The sequence below is a fragment of the Giraffa tippelskirchi genome, chromosome 14, assembly GCF_054371585.1.
Source record: "Giraffa tippelskirchi isolate mGirTip1 chromosome 14, T2T-mGirTip1v1.2.pri, whole genome shotgun sequence".
NCBI lineage: Eukaryota > Metazoa > Chordata > Mammalia > Artiodactyla > Giraffidae > Giraffa > Giraffa tippelskirchi.
The window spans coordinates 10,374,702-10,400,785 of NC_137288.1; the positions used below are offsets into that span (position 1 = coordinate 10,374,702).

Here is a 26,084-nt window from a genome sequence, read left to right on the forward strand (position 1 = left end):
CGGATTGTATTGACAGTTTAGGCTCTTTTCTGTCTCCGTACCCCTTTTGCAATTCTTTGTTCGGTGCGAAAATGCATTGGCATTTTGGGAGGAATAGCATCGAAGCTGTGGATTGCCTTGTGGGGCTGTGACATCATTTTCCCAATAGGAATTCTTTCAAGCCCTGAGCACAGCTTCTCTTTCCAGTGATTGGTGTGGGCTTGATCTTCCTTCTTCCATCTCTCGCCGTTTTGTGAGAACAGATCCATCCTTCCCTTCTGGGTTAGATGGACTGGTGGGTATCACTTCAGTGAATGGCATTGTCAGTGGGGGTGATAATTCCCTTCTCGTTGGAAGACTTTGCTGTGAGTATTAGAAATGCAAGTGACTTCTCTTCCCCTTCCTCCCTGTCCATCTCTCAGAGCCACCGGGAAACAGAGGCCTCATCCACGGTCACACAGGCCTGAGGGGGTGCAACTAGACCGTTGTTTCTTCAGGCCCTCAGTGCTGGACATCATCCGGGATCCTCTGTGTGTGTCTTCCTCAGTCTGGTGTCCCTTCAGACCTTTCCCTAGTTTTCACAGGCTTGTTGCGTTGGTGTTCTTTGTCTGTTTGGAGACACATCCTTGATAAGCTTTGTGTTTCCACTCATTCGTCTCGCGATGTATGACCTGTCTTTTGCTTTTGTCATGAGGTCTTTCCCACAGTAGATATCTTTGATTTTGCAAAGTCCACTGTATTCTCTGGGTTTTTTTTTTTTGTGGACTGGCTTTTAGTTTTGTGTGTGAAGACTCAAAGCACGTGTCCGGTTTCTGCTCATTGTTCTTCGAGATTTGTGACAAGTTTTCATGGAAAGTTTGTCTAGGGATAACTGGAAGTGAACTCGGTGTAAGGTGTCAAGTCTCCATCTCCATTCCTGTCATCCCCTGCAGTTTCCAATTCCCTGTTCCTGAGTGGTTTTAGAGACCTTGTGGGGAGTTTGGTTGCATTGGAGTTTGCATTTCCACCTTGATTCGATTCACACTGTTCTGCCCTCAGGGACACTGTCAAGGGGGAGTGAGGAGCAGCCTGCACTTCCAGCAGTGACCACACGGTGGGGCGAGTGCTGCTCTCCCCTCAGGGAGCCCCAGGCCACAGGCATCCCAGTGAGGAGCCAGCTCTGTGCTCAGCTGAAAGGAGTTAGTCTCTCAGGAGCCTCTGAGCCCTTGCCTTTGGATCACCCAGGGTGGGCATTTACTGGGACAGAAAAAATTGCCCTGAATTCCATGGACGGAAGAGCCTGGCTGTGTAGAGTTCGTGAGTTGCCGCGAATCAGACACAACTGAGGACACAAAAATTCTATAGATTAAAACACTTTTTGGGGGTGGGGGGGAGTGAAAGGGGGGGATGTGGGTTTTTTTGTCTTATATAATAGCCAAGGGAAATCTAGTTTAAACCTAAATTCACATAGAGGGGAAAGATATAGCTCTCCGTCACCCTATTAAAAAAAAAAAAAAAAACTACTAAACTTTTCTGAAAGTTTATTTAGTAGCTTCCTTGAGCAGTTCATTGTGAAGCATTTTTTTTTTTTTTTCTGTGACATTGGCCTCATTAAAAAGCACGGTTTGCCTTTACTGGATAATTCTGTTCATTGGTTTCTTAGGGAACCTTGGTAATATTTGAGTTTCCTGGGGAGTATGGTCACATGACCTGGCCCTGGCCAATCGGTGCGTTCCACCTCCCTGGCCACTGTGATTGGCTCCGGGCTGGGGCAGTGCCCAATCGGGGCCCAGGGCCGGGCCTCCCGTTGGAAGCCAGGGGAAGACGAGCTGTCGTCCTGCTGGGGTAGGGGAAGGGGTGGGGCCGGGGGAGGTCAGGCTCCAGCAGTGGGAGGGGCGTGAGGCCCGCCTGCGGCAGTTGGTGACCTTCCTGCTCCCCTCAGGGCAGAGCCGCCGGCCTGAGAATGAGGGCGCTGCTGAGCCCAGGGCCTGGGATGGCCCGTTGCTGCTGTGGTCCCAGAGCTCCACCCGAGACCTGAGGGAAGCCGTCTGCCCGTGAGTCCTCTCCCGCTTGTCTGTCAGCTTGTTTGAACCATGCTGGGTTTTCTGCCCAGCTGGCTAAGGGGAGTCCCTGGAAATGCAAGGGTGTGGGTTTCGGCAGACTTCAGGGAAGACATGCCAGATGAGCCTGGGAGACTCCAGCTTAATCTGGATTCAGGAGATATCTCTTCGGGCCAGCTAGTAATTGTAGGATAAGCCTAATGAGTCTTCACAGGATGAAGAGAGTAACGTGCCAAGGTAGCAATCGATGTCCTCATTCGAGAGGATGAAGCTGGTGCTCAGAGAAGGGGGGAACTTGGCCACAGCAAGGAGGTGTGCACCCAGACAGAACCCCCAGATCCGGCCATTGGAGCTCAGGGAGGCCACTGGTGTGGCTTGTCCCTGTGGCAGGGGCCGAGGCACGCAGCCCACCCTGATTCCTGCGGGGGCCTGACTTGGGAAGTGCCATCTGGTAGCTTTGAGACTCACCAAACCAAATTGCACTGGAGAGAGGAGGGACACCTTCCTTCATCCACCCCCCACCCCCGCCGGATTCCCACATACCCTGACCCCTTTCTCCCGATTTCGGAGCCATTTCCAGAGTCCCGCTCATATGACCTCATTCGAAGTGCACTGTGGACGAGCTGCCATCTGCAGCTACTACCACAGCGGCCAAGGGCTTTAGCTCCCGACTACCTCCCTTCCTTTGGAACTTGGGGGCCCTCTACTCCCCACTTGCACACCACAGACCTTTGCTGAGGATTGTGGGGACCCTCACTCAGTTTGCAGTACGTTGTAGCCATCCCTGTCCTCTCTATACCTCCCTTGAAACTCAGCTTGTGAGCTCCTTTGGAGCAGCGTGGCCCACCTGGCTGCAACGGAAGAGACACAGCTGACAGTGAAACAACAGCTTAGATCTGAGACCCGGAAAGCTCTGTCAGAAGGGACCTCCCTCTTCACACCGTAGAGGCTGTAGGAGGCGCCAGGCTTTCGAACCAGTGCTGGGGCCAAAATGACTCCACAGCTGTTTTCCTTCCTGGGGAGGGTTCTGGCTCGAGTGGGAATGGCTCAAGTCTCCTAAGGTTCTGCAAGCCCACTCTGTGCAGATTCACGGTACACAGAGAGGAGAAGGTGGAGTCCTGCCCTGTAGGTGGTCACAGCTCACGGATGAGCCAGGCAGGCAGGCAGGCAGGGCATGAGAACACCTGAGCTGCCTTCATGAGTGAATGGTGTGGGGGCAGAGGAAGAGAAGCCGGTCTGCTCCCTCGTGTGGTGCCCCGGGCAGGTTGTCCCCAGAGGAAACCCTTACGACGGTGAGGACTATCACTGCTGTTTCCCAAGGGGTTCCGTCGGTGCGTGTCTTCCCCGGAGCGGTCAGGCCGTCTCTCAAGTACACGGGCCATGGGCATTGCCTCTCCTTGGAACTTCCCATGTGTTTCTCTTTTTTATGGAACAGTGATTTTCTAGAGGGGTTCTGGGCCACAAGGATGTTGGGTCATTTTCTAGCCTTCTGTCATGAAGAACGCTTTCCTGGGTGTTGGGGTGGTTTGTTGTTCCAGCTCCCTTTCTTGGCTTCTTTTGGGAGCTGGTGCAACAAGACGAGCTCAGCCTCTGCCTTCTGGCTGAGATGTCACCCTTGACACAGCAATGCCTGCCTGGAGATAATGATGGCAGTTGCCAAAAGGGCTTCGTTTGGCACATGGTATCTTGAAAGGACGTACACCGTCCTTTCAGATATCAAAGGCTAGTTCAAATGACATACAAATGAGAACTCTCCAATGGAGTCTTACAGTAGTTGGAGAGTCCAAAAAACACTCCGTCAGTCATTTCACTGAGAGTCATTGATTGGGGACACCAAGAATATAGGAAGGAATGCACAAAGAAAGGATGAAATTGTGTTCAGGATCGGGGGAAGGGATGAACAGGGCGTGCTTGCCTTGAATCCAGGCTTTGTTGGGGGGGTGGGGCATAAAGATCAAACGGGTCTGAAACTACAAAGTGGTGATGGTAACACAGTATCACCAGAGTTACACAACAGTGTTCCCAAATTGCAACAATGATGAAAAAGTTTACTAATCCCAACTTAACCAACAAAAGTACAGGAAACCATACAAAAAATAAAACATCACCAGAAAGGTGGAAACAAACCAAATGCAAAGCAGTTCAGGGGAAAGGAACTCCATGTCCCCTGGGGGCAGACCGAGTTGCCAGCGTCCACGGTGAGCAGACGGGGATGGAGGCTGCAGAGCCGACCGCTCCCCTGGACGTGGTGTTTCCGGCAAGGGCTCTGGGTGTCTGTCCAGAGCGGGGGCTCGTTCTCCCTGCAGGGGTGGGTGAGTCATCGTGGGCGTCTGGGTGTTGCGCGGGAGCCAGGGCAGGCTCTCCCTGCCGAGGCGGTGACTCCTCCTCTGCCTCGGGTTCTCCTGCCAGAGCCCGAGCAGGTAGAGGTGCACGTGGAGGTGGAGGTTCTGGCTGAGGGGGTGGGACATCAGTGCCTGGGGCTGGGGGTCCTGCAGGCATGGAGATCCGATCTGCCCGGTGTGCTGGCCAGTACCCAGCTGGCCTGGTGTCTCTGCGAGGGCAAGTCTCGGTTCTCCATCTGCCCTCGGTGGATCCCTGGGTCCTGCACCTGGAGCCAGCACCTCTGTAGGGACAGGTCTGGGAAGCGGAGCCTGGTTCCAGTTGGAGGCCAGTGCTAGAGCTGGGGGAGAAGCAAAGTTTGCCCACAGGCCAGCCTTGGCATGTGCGTCTCCCGGGACAGAAAGCTTCCAAGAGATTCCCAAAGAATACCCAGTGTCGGATGTCTTTTGGGACTGAAGTGTGCAAGATGGGGGGCGGGGGGTGTGAGGCCAGCGCTTGCTGCAGGCCCAGCAGCAGCTTTCGGGGACTCGTCCCTGTGTAGCTCAGCACCCCCTCCCCACACACTCCCGTGCACCAGCCCCAGCGTCCTCACCTCTGTGCTCTGGCGTGCTGGGCTCCAGGTCCTCCTGCTGCCTCAGAGGCCGGGGTTCTCGGGACTCTGGGTCGGAGCCGGGTGTGCTGAGCTCCGTGGCAGCCTCAGACTGGGCCGCCGGGTGTATCCTGGGCGGTGTCTCGGCAGCAGGCCTTCCCCGCCTCCGCTTCTCCCCCGGTGGGGCTGATGCCTCCGTGGGCACGCTCACCTGGAGCCTGCACTGGGCCTCACGGGCGGGGGGGTGGTGCTCCGACCCCTCCCTCCGGGAGGTGGATGGGGTGTCCCCGTCCTCGGCCTCATCACGTGGGAAGCTCTGCAACGACAGTGACCGTCAGCCAGCCATGCTAGGAGTTTTCCGAGCTGGGCCTGGGCAGTGGAGCCGCTGCTTCTGCCTGCTCGAACTTCTCTTCCCAGAAGGGTCAGAGACGTGTGTCTGCTCAGATCCCCACCCGGGAGGAAAGAGTCCCACCTGAGGGTGTGAGGTCCGCCTGGGCGGCCGCCGCTGCCCGCACTCTCCCCATCCCGCCCAGCCTGCTCTCCCCTGGGGTGTGGACACAACTTGTCCGCAGGCTTCTGACCCCACATCCGCCTGGGCTTCCTTGAGGGAGACACACCCCAAGAAACCCGCATCCACACACACAGGCAAAGGACCCGGTGTTTCCGGGTGGCATGGGAGAGGCGGCCTGGTCCGTCCTGGGGCTCCCCGTGTTACCTTTCTGTTTCTCCGGGCAAAGGGCCAGAGGCCTCTCGGGGGTGTCCTGAGCCAACGTCGACAGGGTGCCCGCGCACACTGCCTGTGAGCACTCCTGAGGCCCCGGCCTCTGGGCAGGGGCAAACAGCAGAACATCCTGGCAGCCAGTGAACTGGCTGGGGGCTCCTCTCCGCTCTGGAGGCCTGGATACCCGGGCTGCGGGTTCTGTTGGGTTCTGTTGCCGGCAGGTGACATCATCTCCTGGGGTTCGTGCTGAGGTCCCTTCCCCAAAACTTCCCAAGGGAATCTCTGGGTTTCTGACTGCTCGACCACCCCCCTTAGGCCATGTGCAGGCACAGTGACACCCACACAGCCCAGCCCACAGCCCTGGGGAGGCCTGGGTTCAGCCAGGGCCTGAGCTCCGAGGACCCCACTGCTCTCAGACCAGGCTCCTTCTTCTCATAAGTGGTGTGGCCCTGGACAAGCATATGCCCCTCAGGGTTGCCCCAGTCTCTCCATCTGCAGAGTGGTGGTCATTCTCCCATCTGCTTCCTAGGTCTGTCGGCCTACGAGCAGCTCCATGCCTTTCCACCTGGGGCCGATATCACGTGGAGCTTGTGCGCTGAGACTTCAGAAAGAAAGATTCCATCCAGGGCTGACACAGCACAGAATGGGGCAGAACGAGGCCTGGATGTGCCGTGGTACCCAGGAAAAGGCACTCCCCCTCCTGACTGTTTTGAGACCCCGCATCCAAGTTGGAGGACCGAAAGGAAGACTCGAAGGTCTCCCTCTCTTATAGAAAAGAGTAGCCAACTTTCTGCTCCTCTGTTTCCATTGAGATTCTGTTCAAGTGTCCCAGCTCGGCTTCTGCGGGTGGCTGAGCTTCTAATGGCTCCCTGCGTTCTTGTCTTTTCCTCTCCAAACCTTCCGTCCTTTCCCCACTTCTGGGGTGGAAGGGCGCTGTCATTGCTTCTACCTTCGAGGCAGATTGAGGAAAAGTCTGGACCGTCGACTCCTTTCCTCTCTTTGGTTCCGTGTCTCTCTCTGGCTGTGTCCCTCTCTTTTCCTTTCTCAGTTCCGTCTGTGTCTTCCTCTTTCTCTCTCGTGTGTGGATGGATGGATGCTAGGGATGCACATGTATATGATTAGATGAGGGTTATGTTTTAGGGATAGGTTAGAGGGAGAGAAAGGCTTTAGGTCGGAGTTGGTCATGGGGGAAGGGTCAAGGGTGGTGGTGGTGTTGTTTCTTGGAATCTGAGTGCTGTGCATTCTTCGTCTCTTTCCATATGAACCCCTTCTCAGATACACCACTTGCAAGGAGTCTCTCATGTTCTGTTTCCTATCTTTTGCATTTGTGAATGCTTAGCTTCTCTGTTGTGAAGAGGTTCCATTGGATGGAAACCCATGGGTGTACTTCGTGTACCTCTTTGCCTTACTTGAAGAGACCCATTTCGACCTCCGCCCAGCAAATGGCAAGGAGACTCTGATGTTAAGGAGCCTTTGACCTACGCTTCTTTCTAGCTATCTCATGACATCAGTCTTTAGGGTGAGGTTTTCCCCCTATATTGAGGTGGTATGAGATCAAAACCAATAGCGTTCTTCAGATGTAGCTGTCTGGTTTTCCCATGGACATTGATTGAAGAGGCTTTCTTGTTCCCATTTGGATATTCTCCCCTTCTGTGTCAGAGATGAGTTGACCATGGATGCTGGGGTTTGTTTCTGGACCCTCCACTTTATTCCATCGATCTGGATCTGTGTGTGTTGTTGTATTCCCAATAGCATACTGTCCTGCTGCTGCTGCTGCGGCTAAGTCACTTCAGTCGTGTCTGACTCTGCGTGACCCCATGGCCTGCAGCCTACCAGGCTCCTCCGTCCAGGACGTTTTCCAGGCAAGAGTACTGGAGTGGGTCGCCATTGCCTTCTCCGATACTCTCCTGAGGATCCTAGTTTGGTCGTCTAATTTCCTTTCACACAACCTTGGATGTCCGTATCGGGGCTTTTTCGTCGGATTGTATTGACAGTTTAGGCTCTTTTCTGTCTCCGTACCCCTTTTGCAATTCTTTGTTCGGTGCGAAAATGCATTGGCATGTTGGGAGGAATAGCATCGAAGCTGTGGATTGCCTTGTGGGGCTGTGACATCATTTTCCCAATAGGAATTCTTTCAAGCCCTGAGCACAGCTTCTCTTTCCAGTGATTGGTGTGGGCTTGATCTTCCTTCTTCCATCTCTCGCCGTTTTGTGAGAACAGGTCCATCCTTCCCTTCTGGGTTAGATGGACTGGTGGGTATCACTTCAGTGAATGGCATTGTCAGTGGGGGTGATAATTCCCTTCTCGTTGGAAGACTTTGCTGTGAGTATTAGAAATGCAAGTGACTTCTCTTCCCCTTCCTCCCTGTCCATCTCTCAGAGCCACCGGGAAACAGAGGCCTCATCCACGGTCACACAGGCCTGAGGGGGTGCAACTAGACTGTTGTTTCTTCAGGCCCTCAGTGCTGGACATCATCCGGGATCCTCTGTGTGTGTCTTCCTCAGTCTGGTGTCCCTTCAGACCTTTCCCTAGTTTTCACAGGCTTGTTGCGTTGGTGTTCTTTGTCTGTTTGGAGACACATCCTTGATAAGCTTTGTGTTTCCACTCATTCGTCTCGCGATGTATGACCTGTCTTTTGCTTTTGTCATGAGGTCTTTCCCACAGTAGATATCTTTGATTTTGCAAAGTCCACTGTATTCTCTGGGTTTTTTTTTTTTGTGGACTGGCTTTTAGTTTTGTGTGTGAAGACTCAAAGCACGTGTCCGGTTTCTGCTCATTGTTCTTCGAGATTTGTGACAAGTTTTCATGGAAAGTTTGTCTAGGGATAACTGGAAGTGAACTCGGTGTAAGGTGTCAAGTCTCCATCTCCATTCCTGTCATCCCCTGCAGTTTCCAATTCCCTGTTCCTGAGTGGTTTTAGAGACCTTGTGGGGAGTTTGGTTGCATTGGAGTTTGCATTTCCACCTTGATTCGATTCACACTGTTCTGCCCTCAGGGACACTGTCAAGGGGGAGTGAGGAGCAGCCTGCACTTCCAGCAGTGACCACACGGTGGGGCGAGTGCTGCTCTCCCCTCAGGGAGCCCCAGGCCACAGGCATCCCAGTGAGGAGCCAGCTCTGTGCTCAGCTGAAAGGAGTTAGTCTCTCAGGAGCCTCTGAGCCCTTGCCTTTGGATCACCCAGGGTGGGCATTTACTGGGACAGAAAAAATTGCCCTGAATTCCATGGACGGAAGAGCCTGGCTGTGTAGAGTTCGTGAGTTGCCGCGAATCAGACACAACTGAGGACACAAAAATTCTATAGATTAAAACACTTTTTGGGGGTGGGGGGTAGTGAAAGGGGGGGATGTGGTTTTTTTTGTCTTATATAATAGCCAAGGGAAATCTAGTTTAAACCTAAATTCACATAGACGGGAAAGGTATAGCTCTCCGTCACCCTATTAAAAAAAAAAAAAAAACTACTAAACTTTTCTGAAAGTTTATTTAGTAGCTTCCTTGAGCAGTTCATTGTGAAGCATTTTTTTTTTTCTGTGACATTGGCCTCATTAAAAAGCACGGTTTGCCTTTACTGGATAATTCTGTTCATTGGTTTCTTAGGGAACCTTGGTAATATTTGAGTTTCCTGGGGAGTATGGTCACATGACCTGGCCCTGGCCAATCGGTGCGTTCCACCTCCCTGGCCACTGTGATTGGCTCCGGGCTGGGGCAGTGCCCAATCGGGGCCCAGGGCCGGGCCTCCCGTTGGAAGCCAGGGGAAGACGAGCTGTCGTCCTGCTGGGGTAGGGGAAGGGGTGGGGCCGGGGGAGGTCAGGCTCCAGCAGTGGGAGGGGCGTGAGGCCCGCCTGCGGCAGTTGGTGACCTTCCTGCTCCCCTCAGGGCAGAGCCGCCGGCCTGAGAATGAGGGCGCTGCTGAGCCCAGGGCCTGGGATGGCCCGTTGCTGCTGTGGTCCCAGAGCTCCACCCGAGACCTGAGGGAAGCCGTCTGCCCGTGAGTCCTCTCCCGCTTGTCTGTCAGCTTGTTTGAAGCATGCCGGGTTTTCTGCCCAGCTGGCTGAGGGGAGTCCCTGGAAATGCAAGGGTGTGGGTTTTGGCAGTCTTCAGGGAAGACATGCCAGATGAGCCTGGGAGACTCCAGCTTAATCTGGATTCAGGAGATATCTCTTCGGGCCAGCTAGTAATTGTAGGATAAGCCTAATGAGTCTTCACAGGATGAAGAGAGTAACGTGCCAAGGTAGCAATCGATGTCCTCATTCGAGAGGATGAAGCTGGTGCTCAGAGAAGGGGGGAACTTGGCCACAGCAAGGAGGTGTGCACCCAGACAGAACCCCCAGATCCGGCCATTGGAGCTCAGGGAGGCCACTGGTGTGGCTTGTCCCTGTGGCAGGGGCCGAGGCACGCAGCCCACCCTGATTCCTGCGGGGGCCTGACTTGGGAAGTGCCATCTGGTAGCTTTGAGACTCACCAAACCAAATTGCACTGGAGAGAGGAGGGACACCTTCCTTCATCCACCCCCCACCCCCGCCGGATTCCCACATACCCTGACCCCTTTCTCCCGATTTCGGAGCCATTGCCAGAGTCCCGCTCATATGACCTCATTCGAAGTGCACTGTGGACGAGCTGCCATCTGCAGCTACTACCACAGCAGCCAAGGGCTTTAGCTCCCGAGTACCTCCCTTCCTTTGGAACTTGGGGGCCCTCTACTCCCCACTTGCACACCACAGACCTTTGCTGAGGATTGTGGGGACCCTCACTCAGTTTGCAGCCATCCCTGTCCTCTCAATACCTCCCTTGAAACTCAGCTTGTGAGCTCCTTTGGAGCAGCGTGGCCCACCTGGCTGCAACGGAAGAGACACAGCTGACAGTGAAACAACAGCTTAGATCTGAGACCCGGAAAGCTTTGTCAGAAGGGACCTCCCTCTTCACACCGTAGAGGCTGTAGGAGCCGCCAGGCTTTCGAACCAATGCTGGGGCCAAAATGACTCCACAGCTGTTTTCCTTCCTGGGGAGGGTTCTGGCTCGAGTGGGAATGGCTCAAGTCTCCTATGGTGCTGAAAGCCCACTGTGTGCAGATTCACGGTACACAGAGAGGAGAAGGTGGAGTCCTGCCCTGGAGGTGGTCACAGCTCACAGATGAGCCAGGCAGGCAGGCAGGCAGGGCATGAGAACACCTGAGCTGCCTTCATGAGTGAATGGTGTGGAGGCAGAGGGAGGGAAGCCGGTCTGCTCCCTCGTGTGGTGCCCCGGGCAGGTTGTCCCCAGAGGAAACCCTTACGACGGTGAGGACTATCACTGCTGTTTCCTAAGGGGTTCCGTCGGTGCGTGTCTTCCCCGGAGCGGTCAGGCCGTCTCTCAAGTACACTGGCCATGGGCATTGCCTCTCCTTGGAACTCCCCATGTGTTTCTCTTTTTTATGGAACAGTGATTTTCTAGAGGGGTTCTGGGCCACATGGATGCTGGGTCATTTTCTAGCCTTCTGTCATGAAGAATGCTTTCCTGGGCGTTGGGGTGGTTTGTTGTTCCAGCTCCCTTTCTTGGCTTCTTTTGGGAGCTGGTGCAACAAGACGAGCTCAGCCTCTGCCTTCTGGCTGAGATGTCACCCTTCAAACAGCAGTGCCTGCCTGGAGATAATGATGGCAGTTTCCAAAAGGGCTTCGTTTGGCACATGGTATCTTGAAAGGACGTACACCGTCCTTTCAGATATCAAAGGCTAGTTCAAATGACATAAAAATGAGAACTCTCCAATGGAGTCTTACAGTACGTGGAGAGTCTGAAAAACACTCCTTCAGTCATTTCACTGAGAGTCATTGATTGGGGACACCAAGAATATAGGATTGAATGCACAAAGAAAAGATGAAATTGTGTTCAGGATCGGGGGAAGGGATGAACAGGGCGTGCTTGCCTTGAATCCAGGCTTTCCTGGGGGTTGGGGCATAAAGATCGAACGGGTCTGAAACTACAAAGTGGTGATGGTAACACAGTATCACCAGAGTTACACAACAGTGTTCCCAAATTGCAACAATGATGAAGAAGTTTACTAATCCCAACTTAACCAACAAAAATACAGGAAACCATACAAAAAATAAAACATCACCAGAAAGGTGGAAACAAACCAAATGCAAAGCAGTTCAGGGGAAAGGAACTCCATGTTCCCTGGGGGCAGACCGAGTTGCCGGCGTCCACGGTGAGCAGACAGGGATGTAGGCTGCAGAGCCGACCGCTCCCCTGGACGTGGTGTTTCCGGCAAGGGCTCTGGGTGTCTGTCCAGAGCGGGGGCTCGTTCTCCCTGCAGGGGTGGGTGAGTCATCGTGGGCGTCTGGGTGTTGCGCGGGAGCCAGGGCAGGCTCTCCCTGCCGAGGCGGTGACTCCTCCTCTGCCTCGGGTTCTCTTGCCAGAGCCCGAGCAAGTACAGGTGCACGTGGAGGTGGAGGTTCTCGCTGAGGGGGTGGGTCATCTGTGCCTGGGGCTGGGGGTCCTGCAGGCACAGATATGCGATCTGCCCGGTGTGCTGGCCAATACCCAGCTGGCCTGGTGTCTCTGCGAGGGCAAGTCTCAGTTCTCCATCTGCCCTCAGTGGATCCCTGGGTCCTGCACCTGGAGGAACCACCTCTGTAGGGACAGATCTGGGAAGTGAAGCCTGGTTGCAGTTGGAGACCAGTGCTAGATCTGGGAGAGAAGAAAAGTTTACCCACAGGCCAGCCTTTTCATGCGTGTATCCTGGGATGGAAAGCTTCCAAGAAATTCCCAAAGAATACCCAGCGTAGGATGTCTTTTCTAACTGAAGTGTGCAAGATGGGTGGTGTGAGGCCAGCCTTTACTCCAGGCTCAGCAGAAGCTTTCAGGGACTCGCCCCTGTGTAGCTCAGCACCCTCTTCCCACACACTCCCATGCACTAGCCCTAGCGTCCTCACCTCTGTGCTTTGCCATGCTTGGCTCCAGGTCCTTCTGCCGCCTCACAGGCAGGGGCTCTCGGTGTTCTGGTCAGAACTGGGTGTGCTGAGATCTGTGGCAGCCTGAGACTGGGCCGCCGGGTGTGTCCTGGGCAGTGTCTGGGCAGTAGGCCTTCCCTGCTTCCTCTTTGTCCGCAGCTGGGCTGAAACCTCTGTGGGCATGCTCACCTGGAGCCTGCGCTGGGCCTCACGGGTGGGGGTGGTGGTGCTCCAACCCCACCCTCAAGGAGGTGGATGGGGTATCCCCATCATCGGCCTCATCACGTGGGAAGCTCTGCAATGACAGTGACCATCAGCCAGCCCTACTTGGAGTATTCCGAGCTGGGCCTGGCCAGTATAGCTGCTGCTTCTGCCCGCTCAAACTTCTGTTCCCAGAAGGGGCAGAGACGTGTGTCTGCTCAGATCCCACCGCCCCCCCCCCGGGAGGAAGGAGACCCACCGTAGGGTGTGAGGTCAGCCTGGGCGGGCGGCGCTGCCCGCACTCTCCCCATCCCACCCAGCCTGTTCTCCCCTGGGGTGTGGACGCAACTTGTCCACAGGCATCTGACCCCACATCCACCTGGGCTTACTTGAGGGAGACACACCCCGAGAAACCCACATCCACACACACAGGGAAAGGACCCAGTGTTGCCAGGTGGCATGGGAGAAGTGGCCTGGCCCAGTCTGGGGCTCCCCGTTTTACCTTTCTATTCCTATGGGCAAAGAGCGAGAAGCTTTTCGTGGGTGCCCTGAGCCAGCGTTGACAGTGTTCCCATACACTCTGCCTGTGAGCTCTCCTGAGGCCCCGGCCTCTGGGCAGGTGCAAACAGCAGAACATCTTGGCAGCAAGTGATATGGCTGGGGGCTCCTCTCTGCTCAGGAGGCCTGGATACCCGGTTCTGGGTTCTGTTGGGTTCTGTTGCCGGGAAGTGACATCATTTCCTGGGGTTCATGCTGAGGCCCCTTACACAAAGCTCTCCAAGTGAATCTCTAGGTTCCTGACTGCTCAACCACCCCCTTAGGCCATGTGCAGACACAGTGACACCCACAGAGACCACCCCACAGCCTTGGATAGGCTTGGATGCAGCCAGGTCCTGATCTCTGAGGACCTTGCTGATTTCAGACCAGGCTCCTTCTTCTCATCAGTGATGTGGCCCTGGACAAGTATATTCCCCTAAGGGTTTCCCCCGTCTCTCCACCTGCAGAGTAGGGGTCATTTTTTCAACGGCTTCCTAGCTCTGTTGGCCTACGAGCACCTCCATGCCTTTCAACCTGGGGTGAGTATCACATGGAGCTTGTGAACTGAGACTTCAGAAAGAAGGATTCGATACCGGGCTGACATAGCACAGAATAGGGCAGTACGAGGCCTGGATGCACTGCGGTACCCAGGAAAAGGCACTCCCCCTCCTGACTGTTTTGAGACCCCACATCCAAGTTGGACGACTGAAAGGAAGACTTGAAGGTCTCCCTCTGTTATAGAAAAGAGTAGCCAACTTTCTGGTCCTCTGTTTCCATTGAGATTCTGTTCAAGTGTCCCAGCTCGGCTTCTGCGTGTGGCTGAGCTTCTAATGGCTCCCTGCGTTCTTGTCTTTTACTCTCATAACTGTGGGTCATTTTCACCCTTCTGGGGTGAATGGGCACTGTCATTACTTCTAACTTCGATATACATTTTTGAAAAGTCTGTTCAATCTACTCATTTCCTCTCTTTTGTTTCATGTCTCTCTATGGGTGTGTCACTCTCTTTTCATTTCTAAATCCAATTTATAACTTCCTCGTTCTCTCTCCTGTGTGGATGGATGGATACCTATATGAATGCACATGTATATGATTAGAAGAGGTTTATTTTTAGGGATAGGTTAGAGAGAGATAAAGGCTTTAGGTTGGAGTTGGAATTGGGGTTAGGGTTAAGGGTGGTGGTGGTGTTTCTTGGAGACTGAGTGCTGTGCATTCTTAGTCTCTTTACATATGAACCCCTTATCAGATACACCACTTGCAAGGAGTCTGTCATGTTCAGTTTACTATTTTTTGGGTTTGTGAATGCTTAGTTTTTCTGTTACATAGATGTTCAATTGGATGGAAAACCATTGGTGTACTTAGTTTTCCTGTTTCCCTTACTTGAAGAGACCCATTTCTGCTTATGCCCACTAAATGTGAAGGAGACTCTGATGTTAAGGAGTCTTTGACCTATGCTTATTTCTAGCTATCTCATAACATCAGTCTTTAGGTTGACATTTTTCACCGATATTGAGGTGGTCTGAGATAAAAACCAATAGAATTCTCCAGATGTAGCTGTCTGGTTTTCCCATGGACATTTATTGAAGAGGCTTTCTTATTCCCATTTGTATATTCTCCCCTTCTTTGTCAGAGATGAGTTGATCATGGATGGTGGGGTTTATTTCTGGACGCTCAACTTTATTCCATCGATCTGGATCTGTGTGTATTTTTGTATTACCAATACCATACTCTCCTACTGCTGCTGCTGCTATGTCACTTCAGTCGTGTCTGACTCTGCACGACCCCATGACCTGCAACCTACCAGGCTCCTCCATCCAGGGCATTTTCCAGGCAAGTGTACTGGAGTGTGTTGCCATTGGCTTCTCCGATACTGTCCTGAGGATCTTAGTTTTGTATTCTAATTTCCTTTCACACAACCTTGTATGTCCATATCGGGGCTTTTTCGTCGTATTATATTGACTATTTAGGCTCTTTTCTGCTTCCATAAACCTTTGGAATTCTTTGTTCAGTGCGAAAACCCATTGGAATTTTGGGAGGAATAACATCGAAGCTATGGATTGCCTGGGGGTGTGACATAATTTTACCAATAGGAATTCTTTCAATCCATGAGCACAGCTTATCATTCCCTTGGTTTGTGTGGGCTTGATCTTCTTTCTTCCATCTCTTGCAGTTTTCTGACAACAGTTCCTTCCTTCCCTTCTGGGTTAGATGGAATCGTGGGTATTTCACTTCAGTGAATGGCATTGTCAGTGGGGGTGATAATTCCCTTCTCATTGGAAGACTTTACTGTGAGTATTAGAAATGCAAATGATTTCTCTTCCCCTTCCTCCCTGTGCATCTCTCAGAGCCACTGGGAAACACAAGCCTAATCCAAAGTCACACAGGCCTGAGGGGGTGCAACTAGACTGTTGTTTCTTCAGGCCCTCAGTGCTGGACATCATCCGGGATACTCTGTGTTTCTCTTCCTTGGTCTGGTGTCGCTTCAGACCTTTCCCTCATTTTAACAGGCTTGTTTTGTTGGTGTTCTTTGTCTGTTTGGAGACACATCCTTGATAAGCTTTGTGTTTCCACTCATTCGTCTCGCGATGTATGACCTGTCTTTTGCTTTTGTAATAAGTTCTTTACCACAGTAGATATCTTTGATTTTGCAAAGTCCACTGTATTCTCTGGGTTTGTTTGTGGACTGCCTTTTAGTTTTGTGTGTGAAGACTCAAAGCACTCGTCCAGTTTCTGCTCATTGTTCTTCTAGATTTATGACAAGTTTTCATGGAAAGTTTGTCTAGGGATAATTGGAAATGAATTCGGTGTAAGGTGTCAAGTCTCCATCTCCATTCATGTCATCCCCTGCAGTTTCCAATTCCCTGTTCCTGAGTGGTTTTGGAGACCTTGTGGGAAGTTTGGTTGCATTGGAGTTTGAATTTCCACCTTGAATAGATTCACACTGTTCTGCCCTCAGAGACACTGGAAAGGGGGAGTGAGGAGCAGCCTGCACTTCCAGCAGTGACCACACACTGGGGCGAGTGCTGCTCTCCCCTCTGGGAGCCCCAGGCCACAGGCATCCCAGTGAGGAGCCAGCTCTGTGCTCAGCTGAAAGGAGTTAGTCTCTCAGGAGCCTCTGAGCCCTTGCCTTTGGGTCATCCAGGGTAGGCATTTACTGTGACAAAAAAATAGCCCTGAATTCCATGGATAGAAGAGCCTGGCTGGGTAGAGTTCTTGGAGTTGCCATGAATCAGACGCAACTGAGCACACACAAACACAATATATTAAAATCAATGTTTTTTGGGGGGTGAAGGGGGAGTCGTGGGTTTTTTTTGCCTTATATAATAGCCAAGACAAAACTAATTTAAACCTAAATTCACATAGATGGGAGGGGTATAGCTCTCCTTCACCTTTTTTTTTTTTTTTTGCAAACCTATTAAACTTATTTTAAGGTTTAGTAGAACCTTCCTTGAACAGTTCATTATGAAGCATTTTTGTGTGTGTGTGTGAAATTCGCCTCATTAAAAGTACGGTTTGCCTTTCCTGGATAATTTTGTTCATTGGTTTCTTAGGCAAACTTAGTAATGTTTGATTCATAATAAAGTTTTAATCTTCTTGTATAATTTTTTTGTCTCTAGTGCAAAATGGCCATATGCTGTCCCTATAATTGCACAGTCTTACTTGAAAGTGCCCAAGAATATATATGTTGGTACTTTGGACCTAGTTATAAGTTTCCTTGAGTTATTCTTTACATCTCATGAAGTGTATGCCTTTTTCACATTGTACTGTTCTTTGGCCTTTGAATTCATTTCAATATAAATTATTCAATATAAATTCATTTCAAAATAAAATTTATTTATTTTAGTTGGGGGCTAATTACTTTACAATATTGTAATAGTTTTTGCCATACATTGACATGAATCAGCCATGGGTTTACATGAAATTGGCCTTTTAACGAATCATTAGTGAAAACTAACCTTTTATTTAAATTATTGGTGATTAATTGCAAGTTGTGTAGTTCAGTCGATCAGTCGTGTCCAACTCTTTGAAACCCCATGGACCATAACACAACAGTCTTCGGTGTCCATCAGCAACTCCCGGAGCTACCTCAAATTCATGTCCATAGAGTTGGTGATGCCATCCACTCAGCTCGTCCTCTGTCGTCCCCTTGTCCACCCGCCTTCCATCTTTCCCGACATCAGAGCCTTTTCCAATGAGTCAGTTCTTTTCTTCAGGTGGCCAAAGTATTGGAGCTTCAGCATCAGTCCTTCCAAAGAATATTAAGACTGATTTCCTTTAGGATGGACTGGTTGGATCTCCTTTCAGTCCAAGGGCCTCTCAAGAGTCTTCTCCAGCAACACAGTTCAAAAGCATCAATTCTTCAGCACTCGGCTTTCTTGAAGTCCGACTCTCACATCCATACATGACTACTGGAAAAACCATAGCCTTGCCTAGACGGACTTTTGTTGGCAAAGTAGTGTCTCTGCTTTTTAATATGCTGTCAAGGTTGGTCATAATTTTCCTTCCAAGGATTAAGCGTCTTTTAATTTCATGACTGCAGTCAACATCTGCAGTGATTTTGGAGCCCTGAAAAATAAAGTCTGCCACTCTTTCCCAATCTGTTTGCCATGATGTGATGGGACCCGAGGCCATGATCTTAACTTTCTGAATGTTGAGCTTTAAGCCAACTTTATCACTTCTCTTTCACTTTCATCAAGAGTCTCTTTAGTACTTCTTCACTTTCATGCCATAAGGGTGGTGTCATGTGCATATTTGAGGTTATTGATACTTCTCCCAGCATTCTTGATTCCAGCTTGTGCTTCATCCAACCCAGCGTTTCTCATGATGTACTCTGCATATAAGTTAAATAAGCAGGGTGATGATATACAGCCTGGAACACTCCTTTTCCTATTTGGAACCAGTCTGTTGTTCCATGCTGAGTTCCAACTAGCTTCCTGACCTGCATACAGGTTTCTCAAGAGGCAGGACAGGTACTTCGGTCTCGCTGGGAGAAAAATGCCGGTTGGGGCCCCTAGGCCCAGGATCCAGGTGGGTGCCCAGGGTGTTCTCCCTGCAGAAGCCGAGCAGAGTGCAGACAGGCCTATTCTCATGAGTTCTCTCCTGCAGAGCAAGTGTGATAGAAGAGCCATGTGGAGGGGGACTTGACATTCCCGGGCAGTGTGGGAGCCCTCCCTGGGCGTGGGGGCCCAGAGACCATGGCGCCTGAAAAATGACCTCCCAGGCAGTGCTTCCCAGCCGGGGGTGACTCTCAGCCCGCAGGCGGCTGGGGACATTATCTTGCTTGGAGGCAGGAAAGGTAGCCCCAGAGAGTGGGTTTTCAGGCCTCTCGCATGCAGCCAGTGTGGGGCTCCTCAGATGCTAGACCTCTGGTTGTGCTCCCAGGGCCTCAATTTCTGAGTCAGGTCAGGGAGTCTGCCCGCACTCTGGGAGCCTTTCAAAGACATTCCTAGGGCAGTGTGGTCCTGCCTATTGGGCAGGAGGCCACGGGAGGGCAGTGGAGGGGGCCAGGGGACATGCTGGGGTCCTCCGGCCGAGGGCAACCAGCACCTCTCTGGGGCCCCCGGCAAGGGTTGGCGGGCCTGCCCCAGGCCTGGTCAACGCCACCGTGAGGAGCAAAGTTAGCTCCAGCAGAAGGAAGCAAAGAGCCCAGGATGCCTCCGCAGGCAGTTGTTGGGCCGCCCCGCGTGAAGCCTCCCCGGGAGAAAAATGCCGGTTGGGAACCCTAGGCCCTGGATCCAGGCGGGCACCCAGGGTACACTCCCCACAGGAGCCGAGCATGCTGCAGACAGTCCTAGTCTTTTGAGCTCTCTCCTGCAGAGCAAACGTGATGGAAGAGCCGTGTGGAGGGTGCCTTGACTTTCCCGAGCAGTGTGGGAGCCCTCCATGGGTGCAGGGACCCAGGGGCCATGGCCCCTGAAAAATGACCTCCCAGCCAGCGCTTCCCAGTCAGGGGTGACTGTCAGCCCACAGGCGGCTGGGGACGCTGTCTTGCTTGGAGGCAGGAAAGGTAGCCCCAGAGAGTGGGTTTTCAGGCGTCTCATGTGCAGCCAGTGTGGGGCTCCTCAGATGCCAGACCTCCGAGCCTCCTCCCAGGGCCTCAATTCCCGAGTCAGGCCAGGGTGACTGCCCGCACTCTGGGAGACTCGCAAAGACCTTCCTAGGGCAGCACGGTACCTCTCATGGGCCCTTACCCTAAAACTAACCCTATCTCTAACCCTAACCCTAACCCTAACCCTATCCCTAACACTAACCCTAAACCTAACCCTAACCTTAACTTAAACCATAACCTTAATCCAACTTCTAACCCTAAACCTAACCCTAACCCAAATCTTAGTCTAATCCTAACCCTTACACTAACCCTAACGCTACACTAACGTTAACTCTAACCTAACCTTAAATCTAACCCTAACACATTACTGGTTAGCACAGTCCTGCCCATGGAGAAGGAGACTGCAAAGTATATCTGAGTGGACCGGGTGACATGCTGGGGTCACCTGGCCAAGGGCACGTGGAACCTCCCATGGGCCCCTTCTCTAAACCTTAACCCTATCCCTAAACCTAACTGCTAACCCTAACCCTACCCTAACTTTAACCCTAACATTAACACTAACCGTAACCCTAACCTGTAACCCTAAAACTAACACAAATACTAACACAAAACCCTAATGCTAACTGCAACCCTAAAACTTACCAAAATACTTACCCTAACCCTCAACCTTAACTGTCGGGAGCCGCAATAGGCATTACTGACAAAATGGAGGCACGGCCCCAACCCCCTCTCCTCATCCCGCAGGCACGGTCCCGGGATGAAGGAGTTAGGTCTTGTGATTCTGACTTGTCCTTTCTTTCCTCCGGTTGAGTTGGCTGGAAAGAATGTTACAATCCGTAACGTTAACTATTGACATTTGTTCAAGGATCTTTACAAAGAATGCTCCAGGATGAGCACATAGGCTGCAGCCTAAGATCATGGGAAACATTGTTACCTGAAACCTGCCTGTAAGGGGAATGTTTATGGCAAAAGAAGTTTGCTGAGTTTAGGGGTTAGGAATAATTAAGAATAGTTAGAAGCTAAACGTTTGAGGTATGTTGTAGTGTTGGCATATTTTACTATAGCTTATGGAAACTAGGTATTTTAGAGATACTAATAGCCAAAAGCCTGTTTATGAGATGATGAGCTTAAGTTACTAGGGGATAGCAGGATTTAAAGAGATAAGAAATAAACTGAGGAATGTAATATACAGCCCAGAGACAAACTTGAGTTACAATGTTATCACAAGGACACTTAAGAAGAAACTCTGAAGGACAACAATGATTTATGGAGACAGTAAATATGGGTGAGAGGAAACTGAAGATGTCATACCTCTGACCTAATGCTTTTGTAAAAGTATAAAAGAAAACCTGATGCTTAAAATAAACATGCAGCCCAGTGCTTTGAGCGAGAGACTGCATCATTTTCATTTGCCGACCCCATTCATCCCTTCAGGGTGATTCCCTGGCTGCCAGAGCTGGACTCTGGCACTTAATCCTAACTCTAACACTTACCCTAGGTTACCCTGTCCCTATCCCTAACCCAAAACCCTAACACTAACCCTAAACCTAAAACTAACCCTAAATCTTACCAAAACCCTAACCCTAACCTTGAATCTTACACTTACCCTAACCCTAATATTAACCCTATCCTAACCCTAACCCTAACCCAATCCTTAGTCTACTCCTAAACCTTACCCTAACCCTAACACTACCCTAATGTTAACTCTAAACCTAACCTTAAACCTAACCCTAACTAATTCCTAGGTTAGCGCACTCATGTCCATGGGGAAGGAGGCTGCAAAGTGCAGCTGAGCAGGCCAGGTGACATGCCAGTGTCACCTGGCTGAGGGCACGTGGAACATCCCAAGGGCACCTACCCTAAACCTAACCTTATCCTTAACACTAACCACTAACCCTAAGCCTACCCTGACTTTAACCCTAATACTAACACTAAATGTAACCCTAAATTCTAACCCTAACACTAACCATAACCCTAATGCTAACCCAAAACCCTAACCATAACCCTAACCCTAAACTTAACCCTACACCTTACCAAAACACTAACCCTAACCATTAACCAGAACCCTAACTCTAACACTTACCCTAAGCTATCCTATCCCTAACCCTAAACACTAACCCTACCCTAATCCTATCCCTAAAGCATAAAGCTAACCCTATCCCTAAAGCATAAGCCTAACCCTAACCCTAACCCTATCCCTAAAGCATAAACCTAACCCTATATTCAAAGCATAACCCTAACCCTAACCCTAACCCTTACCAAACACTAACCCTAATGCTTAAACCTAATCCTATCTCTAACACTTACCCTAACCCTAACCCTACCCTAACCATAACCCTAACAATAACCTAACCCTAACCTTAACCCTAATGCCAACCCAAAACCCTAAACCTAACCCAACCCTAAACCTAACCCTAACCCTTACCAAAACACTAACCCTAATCCTTAACCCTAAACCTAACTCTAACACCTACCCTAACCCTAACCTTAACGCTACCCTAACCCTAACCCTAACCCTAAACCTAACTCTAACCCAAACCTTAGTCTAGTCCTAACCCTTATCCTAACCCTAACATTACACTAACGTTAACTCTAAACCTAACCCTAAACCTATCCCTAACAAAATCCTAGGTTAGCACACTCATGCTCATGGGGAAGGAGGCTGCAAAGTGCATCTGAGCGGGCCGGGTGACATGCTGGGGTCACCAGGTTGAGGGCACGTGGAACTACCCATGGGCACCTACCCGAAAACTCACCTTATCCCTAACCCTAACTGCTAACCCTAACCCTACCCTAACTTTAAGCCTAGCACTAACACTAACCCTAACCCTAACTTCTAACCCTAACACTAACCGTAACCCTAATGCTGACCCAAAGCCCTAACCTTAACCCTAACCCTAACCCTAAAACTTACCAAAACCCTAACCCGAATCATTAACCTGAACCCTAACTCTAACACTTACCCTAAGCTATGCTAACCCTAACCATAAACTCTAACCCTAAACCTAACCCTAATACTAACACAAAACTCTAACCCTAAACCTAACCCTAACCCTTACCAAAAACTAACCTAACGCTCTAACCCTAATCCTATCTCTAACACTTACACAAACCATAACACTACCCTAACCCTAACCCAAACATCTAACCTAATCGTAAACCTTCCCTAACCCTATCCTTAACCCTAATCCTAGACCTAACCCTAACTCAAACCTTAGTCTTACCGTAACCCTAACCCTCACCGTAACACTACCCTAACGTTAACTCTAAACCTAACCCTAAATCTAACACTGACACATTCCTACCTTACAGCAGTCCTACCCATGTGGAAGGAGGCTGCAAAGTGCATTTGAGAAGGCCAGATGACATGCCGGGGTCACCAGCTCGAGAGCACGTGGAACTACCCGAGGGCACCTGCCCTGAATTTAACATTATCCCTAGCCCTAACCACTAACCCTAACCCTACCCTAACTTTAAGCCTAACACTAACACTAACTCTAACTTCTAACCCTAACACTAACTGTAACCCTAATGCTAACCCAAAACCATAACCTTAACGCTAAACCTTACCGAAACCCTAACCCTAAACATTAACCAGAACCCTAACTCTAACACTTACCCTAACCTATGCTAACCCTAATCATAAACACTAACCCTAACCCTAACACAAATACTAACCCAAAACTAACCCTAACCTTCCCAAAACACTAACCCTAAAGCTTAACCCTAACCCTATCTCTAACATTTACACTAACCCTAACCCTACCCTAACCCTAACCTCTAACCCTAACCCTAACCCTTCCCTAACCCTAACCCTAACCTTAACCCTAAACCTAACCCTAACCCAAACCTTAGTCTTACCATAACCCATACCCTAACCGTAACACTACCCTAACGTAAACTCTAACTTAAACATAACCCTAACACTACACTAACGTTAACTCTAAACCTAATCCTAAACCTATCCCTAACAAATTCCTAGGTTACCACAATCATGTCCATGGGTAAGGAGGCTGCAAAGTGCATCTGAGCGGGCCAGGTCACATGACAGGGTCACCTGGTTGAGGGCACGTGGAACCTCCCATGGACCGGTACCCTAAACCTAACCATATTCCTAACCCTAAACACTAACCCTAACCCTAAACCTAACTTTAACCCTAACCCTAACACTAAACGTAATACTGACTTCTAACCCTATCTCTAACCCAAACCCTAACCCTAATGCCAACCCAAAACCCAAACCCTAAACCTAAACCTAACCCTTACCAAAACCCTAACCCAAACTCTTAACCTTAACCATAACTCTAACACTTACCCTAACCCTAACCGTACCCTAACCCTAAACCCTAATCCTAACCCTATCCCTAAAGCATAACACTAACCCCATCCCTAAAGCATAACCCTGACCCTGATCCTAACCCTAACCCTAACCCTAACCCTAACCTCCAACCCTAACCCTATCTTTGAACTCCCGAGTCAGAGTAGTGTGTTTTGCTGCACTCTGCAAGGCTTGCAATCACATTCCTATGTCATCGTGGTCCTGCCAATGGGGATGGAGGCTGTGCAGTGCGTCTGATGGGGTTGGGTGCCATGCCACGGTCTCCTTGTGAAGGGCACCTGGCACCTCCCATAGGCACTTACTCTCACCCTAACCCTAACCCTATCCCTAACCCTCACCACTAACCCTAACCTTAACCTTAACACTAACACTCACTTAAACCTAACTTCTAACCCTAACACTGTCTGTAACCCTAATGTTAACCCAAAACCTAAACCTAATCCTACACCTTACCAAAACACTAACGTTAACCCTTAACCCTAACCCTATCTCTAAATCTTACCCTAAACATAAGCCTACCCTACCCTAACCCTTACTTCTAACCCTAACCCTTCCCTAACCCTAACACTTCCCGAACACTAATTCTAACCCTAACCCTAACCCTAACCCTAACACATTCCTAGGTTAACGCTGTCCTGCCCACTGGGAAGGAGGCTGAAAAGTGCATCTGTGCAGGCCAGGTCACATGCAGGGGTCACCTGGCCTAGGGTATGTGGAACCTCCCATGGGCCCGTACCCTAAACCTAACACTATCCCTAACCCTAACGCTAAACCTAACCCTAACCCTAACTTTAACCTAAAACTAACACTAAATGTAACACTAACTTCTAACCCTAACCCTAACCCTAATGCTAACCGAAATCCCTGACCTAACCCTAAACTTAACCCTTAACCCTATCCATAGCTCTAACAATTACGTGAACCCTAACCATACCCTAACCCTAAACCCTAACCCTAACCCTTAAAACTAACCATAACTCTAAGATTTATCCTAACCCTAACCATACCCTAACCCTAACCCTAACCTGATCCCTAAAGCGTAACCCTAACCCTGACCCTAGCACTTACCATAAACCTAGCCCTAACCCAAACCCTAACCGTAACGTATTGCTAATCCTAACACTAACCTTACTCTAGCCGTAACCCTAACCCTAAAACCAACCTGAACTCTAACCCCTAAGCCTAAACGTAAACCTAATCCATAAACCAAAACCTCATCTGAAACCTAATCCCTCACAGTATCCCCAACCCTAACTCTAAAACGTAAACCCTAACCCTAACCCTAATCAGTAACCTTAAACCTAAAGTAAACCCAAACCATAGTATAACCCTAGCACTAACCCTAACCCTAACTGTAACACATTCCTAGGTTAACACAGTCCTGCCCATGCGGAGGGAGGCTGAAAAGTACATCTGAGTGGGCCAGGTCACATGTCGGGGTCAGCTGGTGTAGGGCACGTGGAACCTCCCATGGGCCCTTACCTTAAACCTAACCCTATCTCTAACTCTGACCACTAACCATAATCCTAACCCTAACCTTAACCCTAACCCTAACACTAACTGTAACCCTAACTTCTAACCCTACCACTGTCCGTAACCCTAATACTGACTCAAAACCCTAATCCTAAACCTAAAGCTAACACTAACCCTTAATAAAACACTAACCCTAACCCTTAACCCTAACCCTAACTCTAACACTTACCTAACCCTAACCTTAACCCTACCCTAACCCTAAGCCTAAGCCTAACCCTAACCCTAAACCTAAACCTAACCTTAACTCAAACCTTAGTCTAAACCTAACCCTTACCCTAACCCTAACAAATTCCTAGGTTAGCACAGTCCTGCCCATGGGGAAGGAGGGTGCAAAGTGCATCTGAGTGGGCCGGGTCACATGATGGGGTCACCTGGCCGAGGGCACGTGGAAACTCCCATGGGCCAGAGTCCTAAACATAACCATAAACTCTGACCCTGACCCTAACCCTAACACTTACCAAACACTAACCCTAATCCTTAACCCTACCCCTAACTCTAACACTTACTGTAACCCTAAGCTTAACCATACCCTAACCCTAAACTCTAACCCTAACCCTAACCCTAACACTAATGTTTAACTCTACACCTAACCCTAAACCTATCCCTAACAAATTCCTAGGTTAGTGCACTCATGCCATGGGGAAGGAGGCTGCAAAGTTCATCTGAGCATGCCGGGTCACATCCCAGGGTCACTTGGCCAACGGCACGTAGAACTACCCATGGGCACTTACCCTAAACCTAACTTTATCCCTCAACCTAACCATTAATCCTAACGCTATCTTAACTTTAACCCTAACCCTAACACTAAACGTAACCCTAACTTCTAACCCTAACACT

The 26,084-nt window shown here is 50.4% G+C and overlaps 1 protein-coding gene and 1 long non-coding RNA gene across 2 annotated transcripts in view; one reads left to right on the top strand and one right to left on the bottom strand.

The window, feature by feature from the left end:
- Nucleotides 1–26,084, top strand: part of LOC145534149 (uncharacterized) — a 541,812-nt gene that overhangs the window by 212,160 nt on the left and 303,568 nt on the right. The window contains exons 29-30 of the long non-coding RNA XR_014074275.1: nt 1,901–2,012; nt 9,542–9,653. This is a non-coding gene — a long non-coding RNA (uncharacterized LOC145534149). The remainder of the gene's footprint in view (nt 1–1,900; nt 2,013–9,541; nt 9,654–26,084) is intronic.
- Nucleotides 4,046–26,084, bottom strand: part of LOC145533915 (uncharacterized) — an 89,930-nt gene continuing 67,891 nt past the window's right edge. The window contains exons 2-4 of the mRNA XM_081561263.1: nt 5,663–10,833; nt 4,951–5,263; nt 4,046–4,698 (exon numbers count right to left, since the gene is read on the bottom strand). Of these exons, the coding sequence (XP_081417389.1) occupies nt 4,070–4,698; nt 4,951–5,263; nt 5,663–5,899 (1,179 nt within the window). The 5' untranslated portion in view covers nt 5,900–10,833 and the 3' untranslated portion in view covers nt 4,046–4,069. The remainder of the gene's footprint in view (nt 4,699–4,950; nt 5,264–5,662; nt 10,834–26,084) is intronic.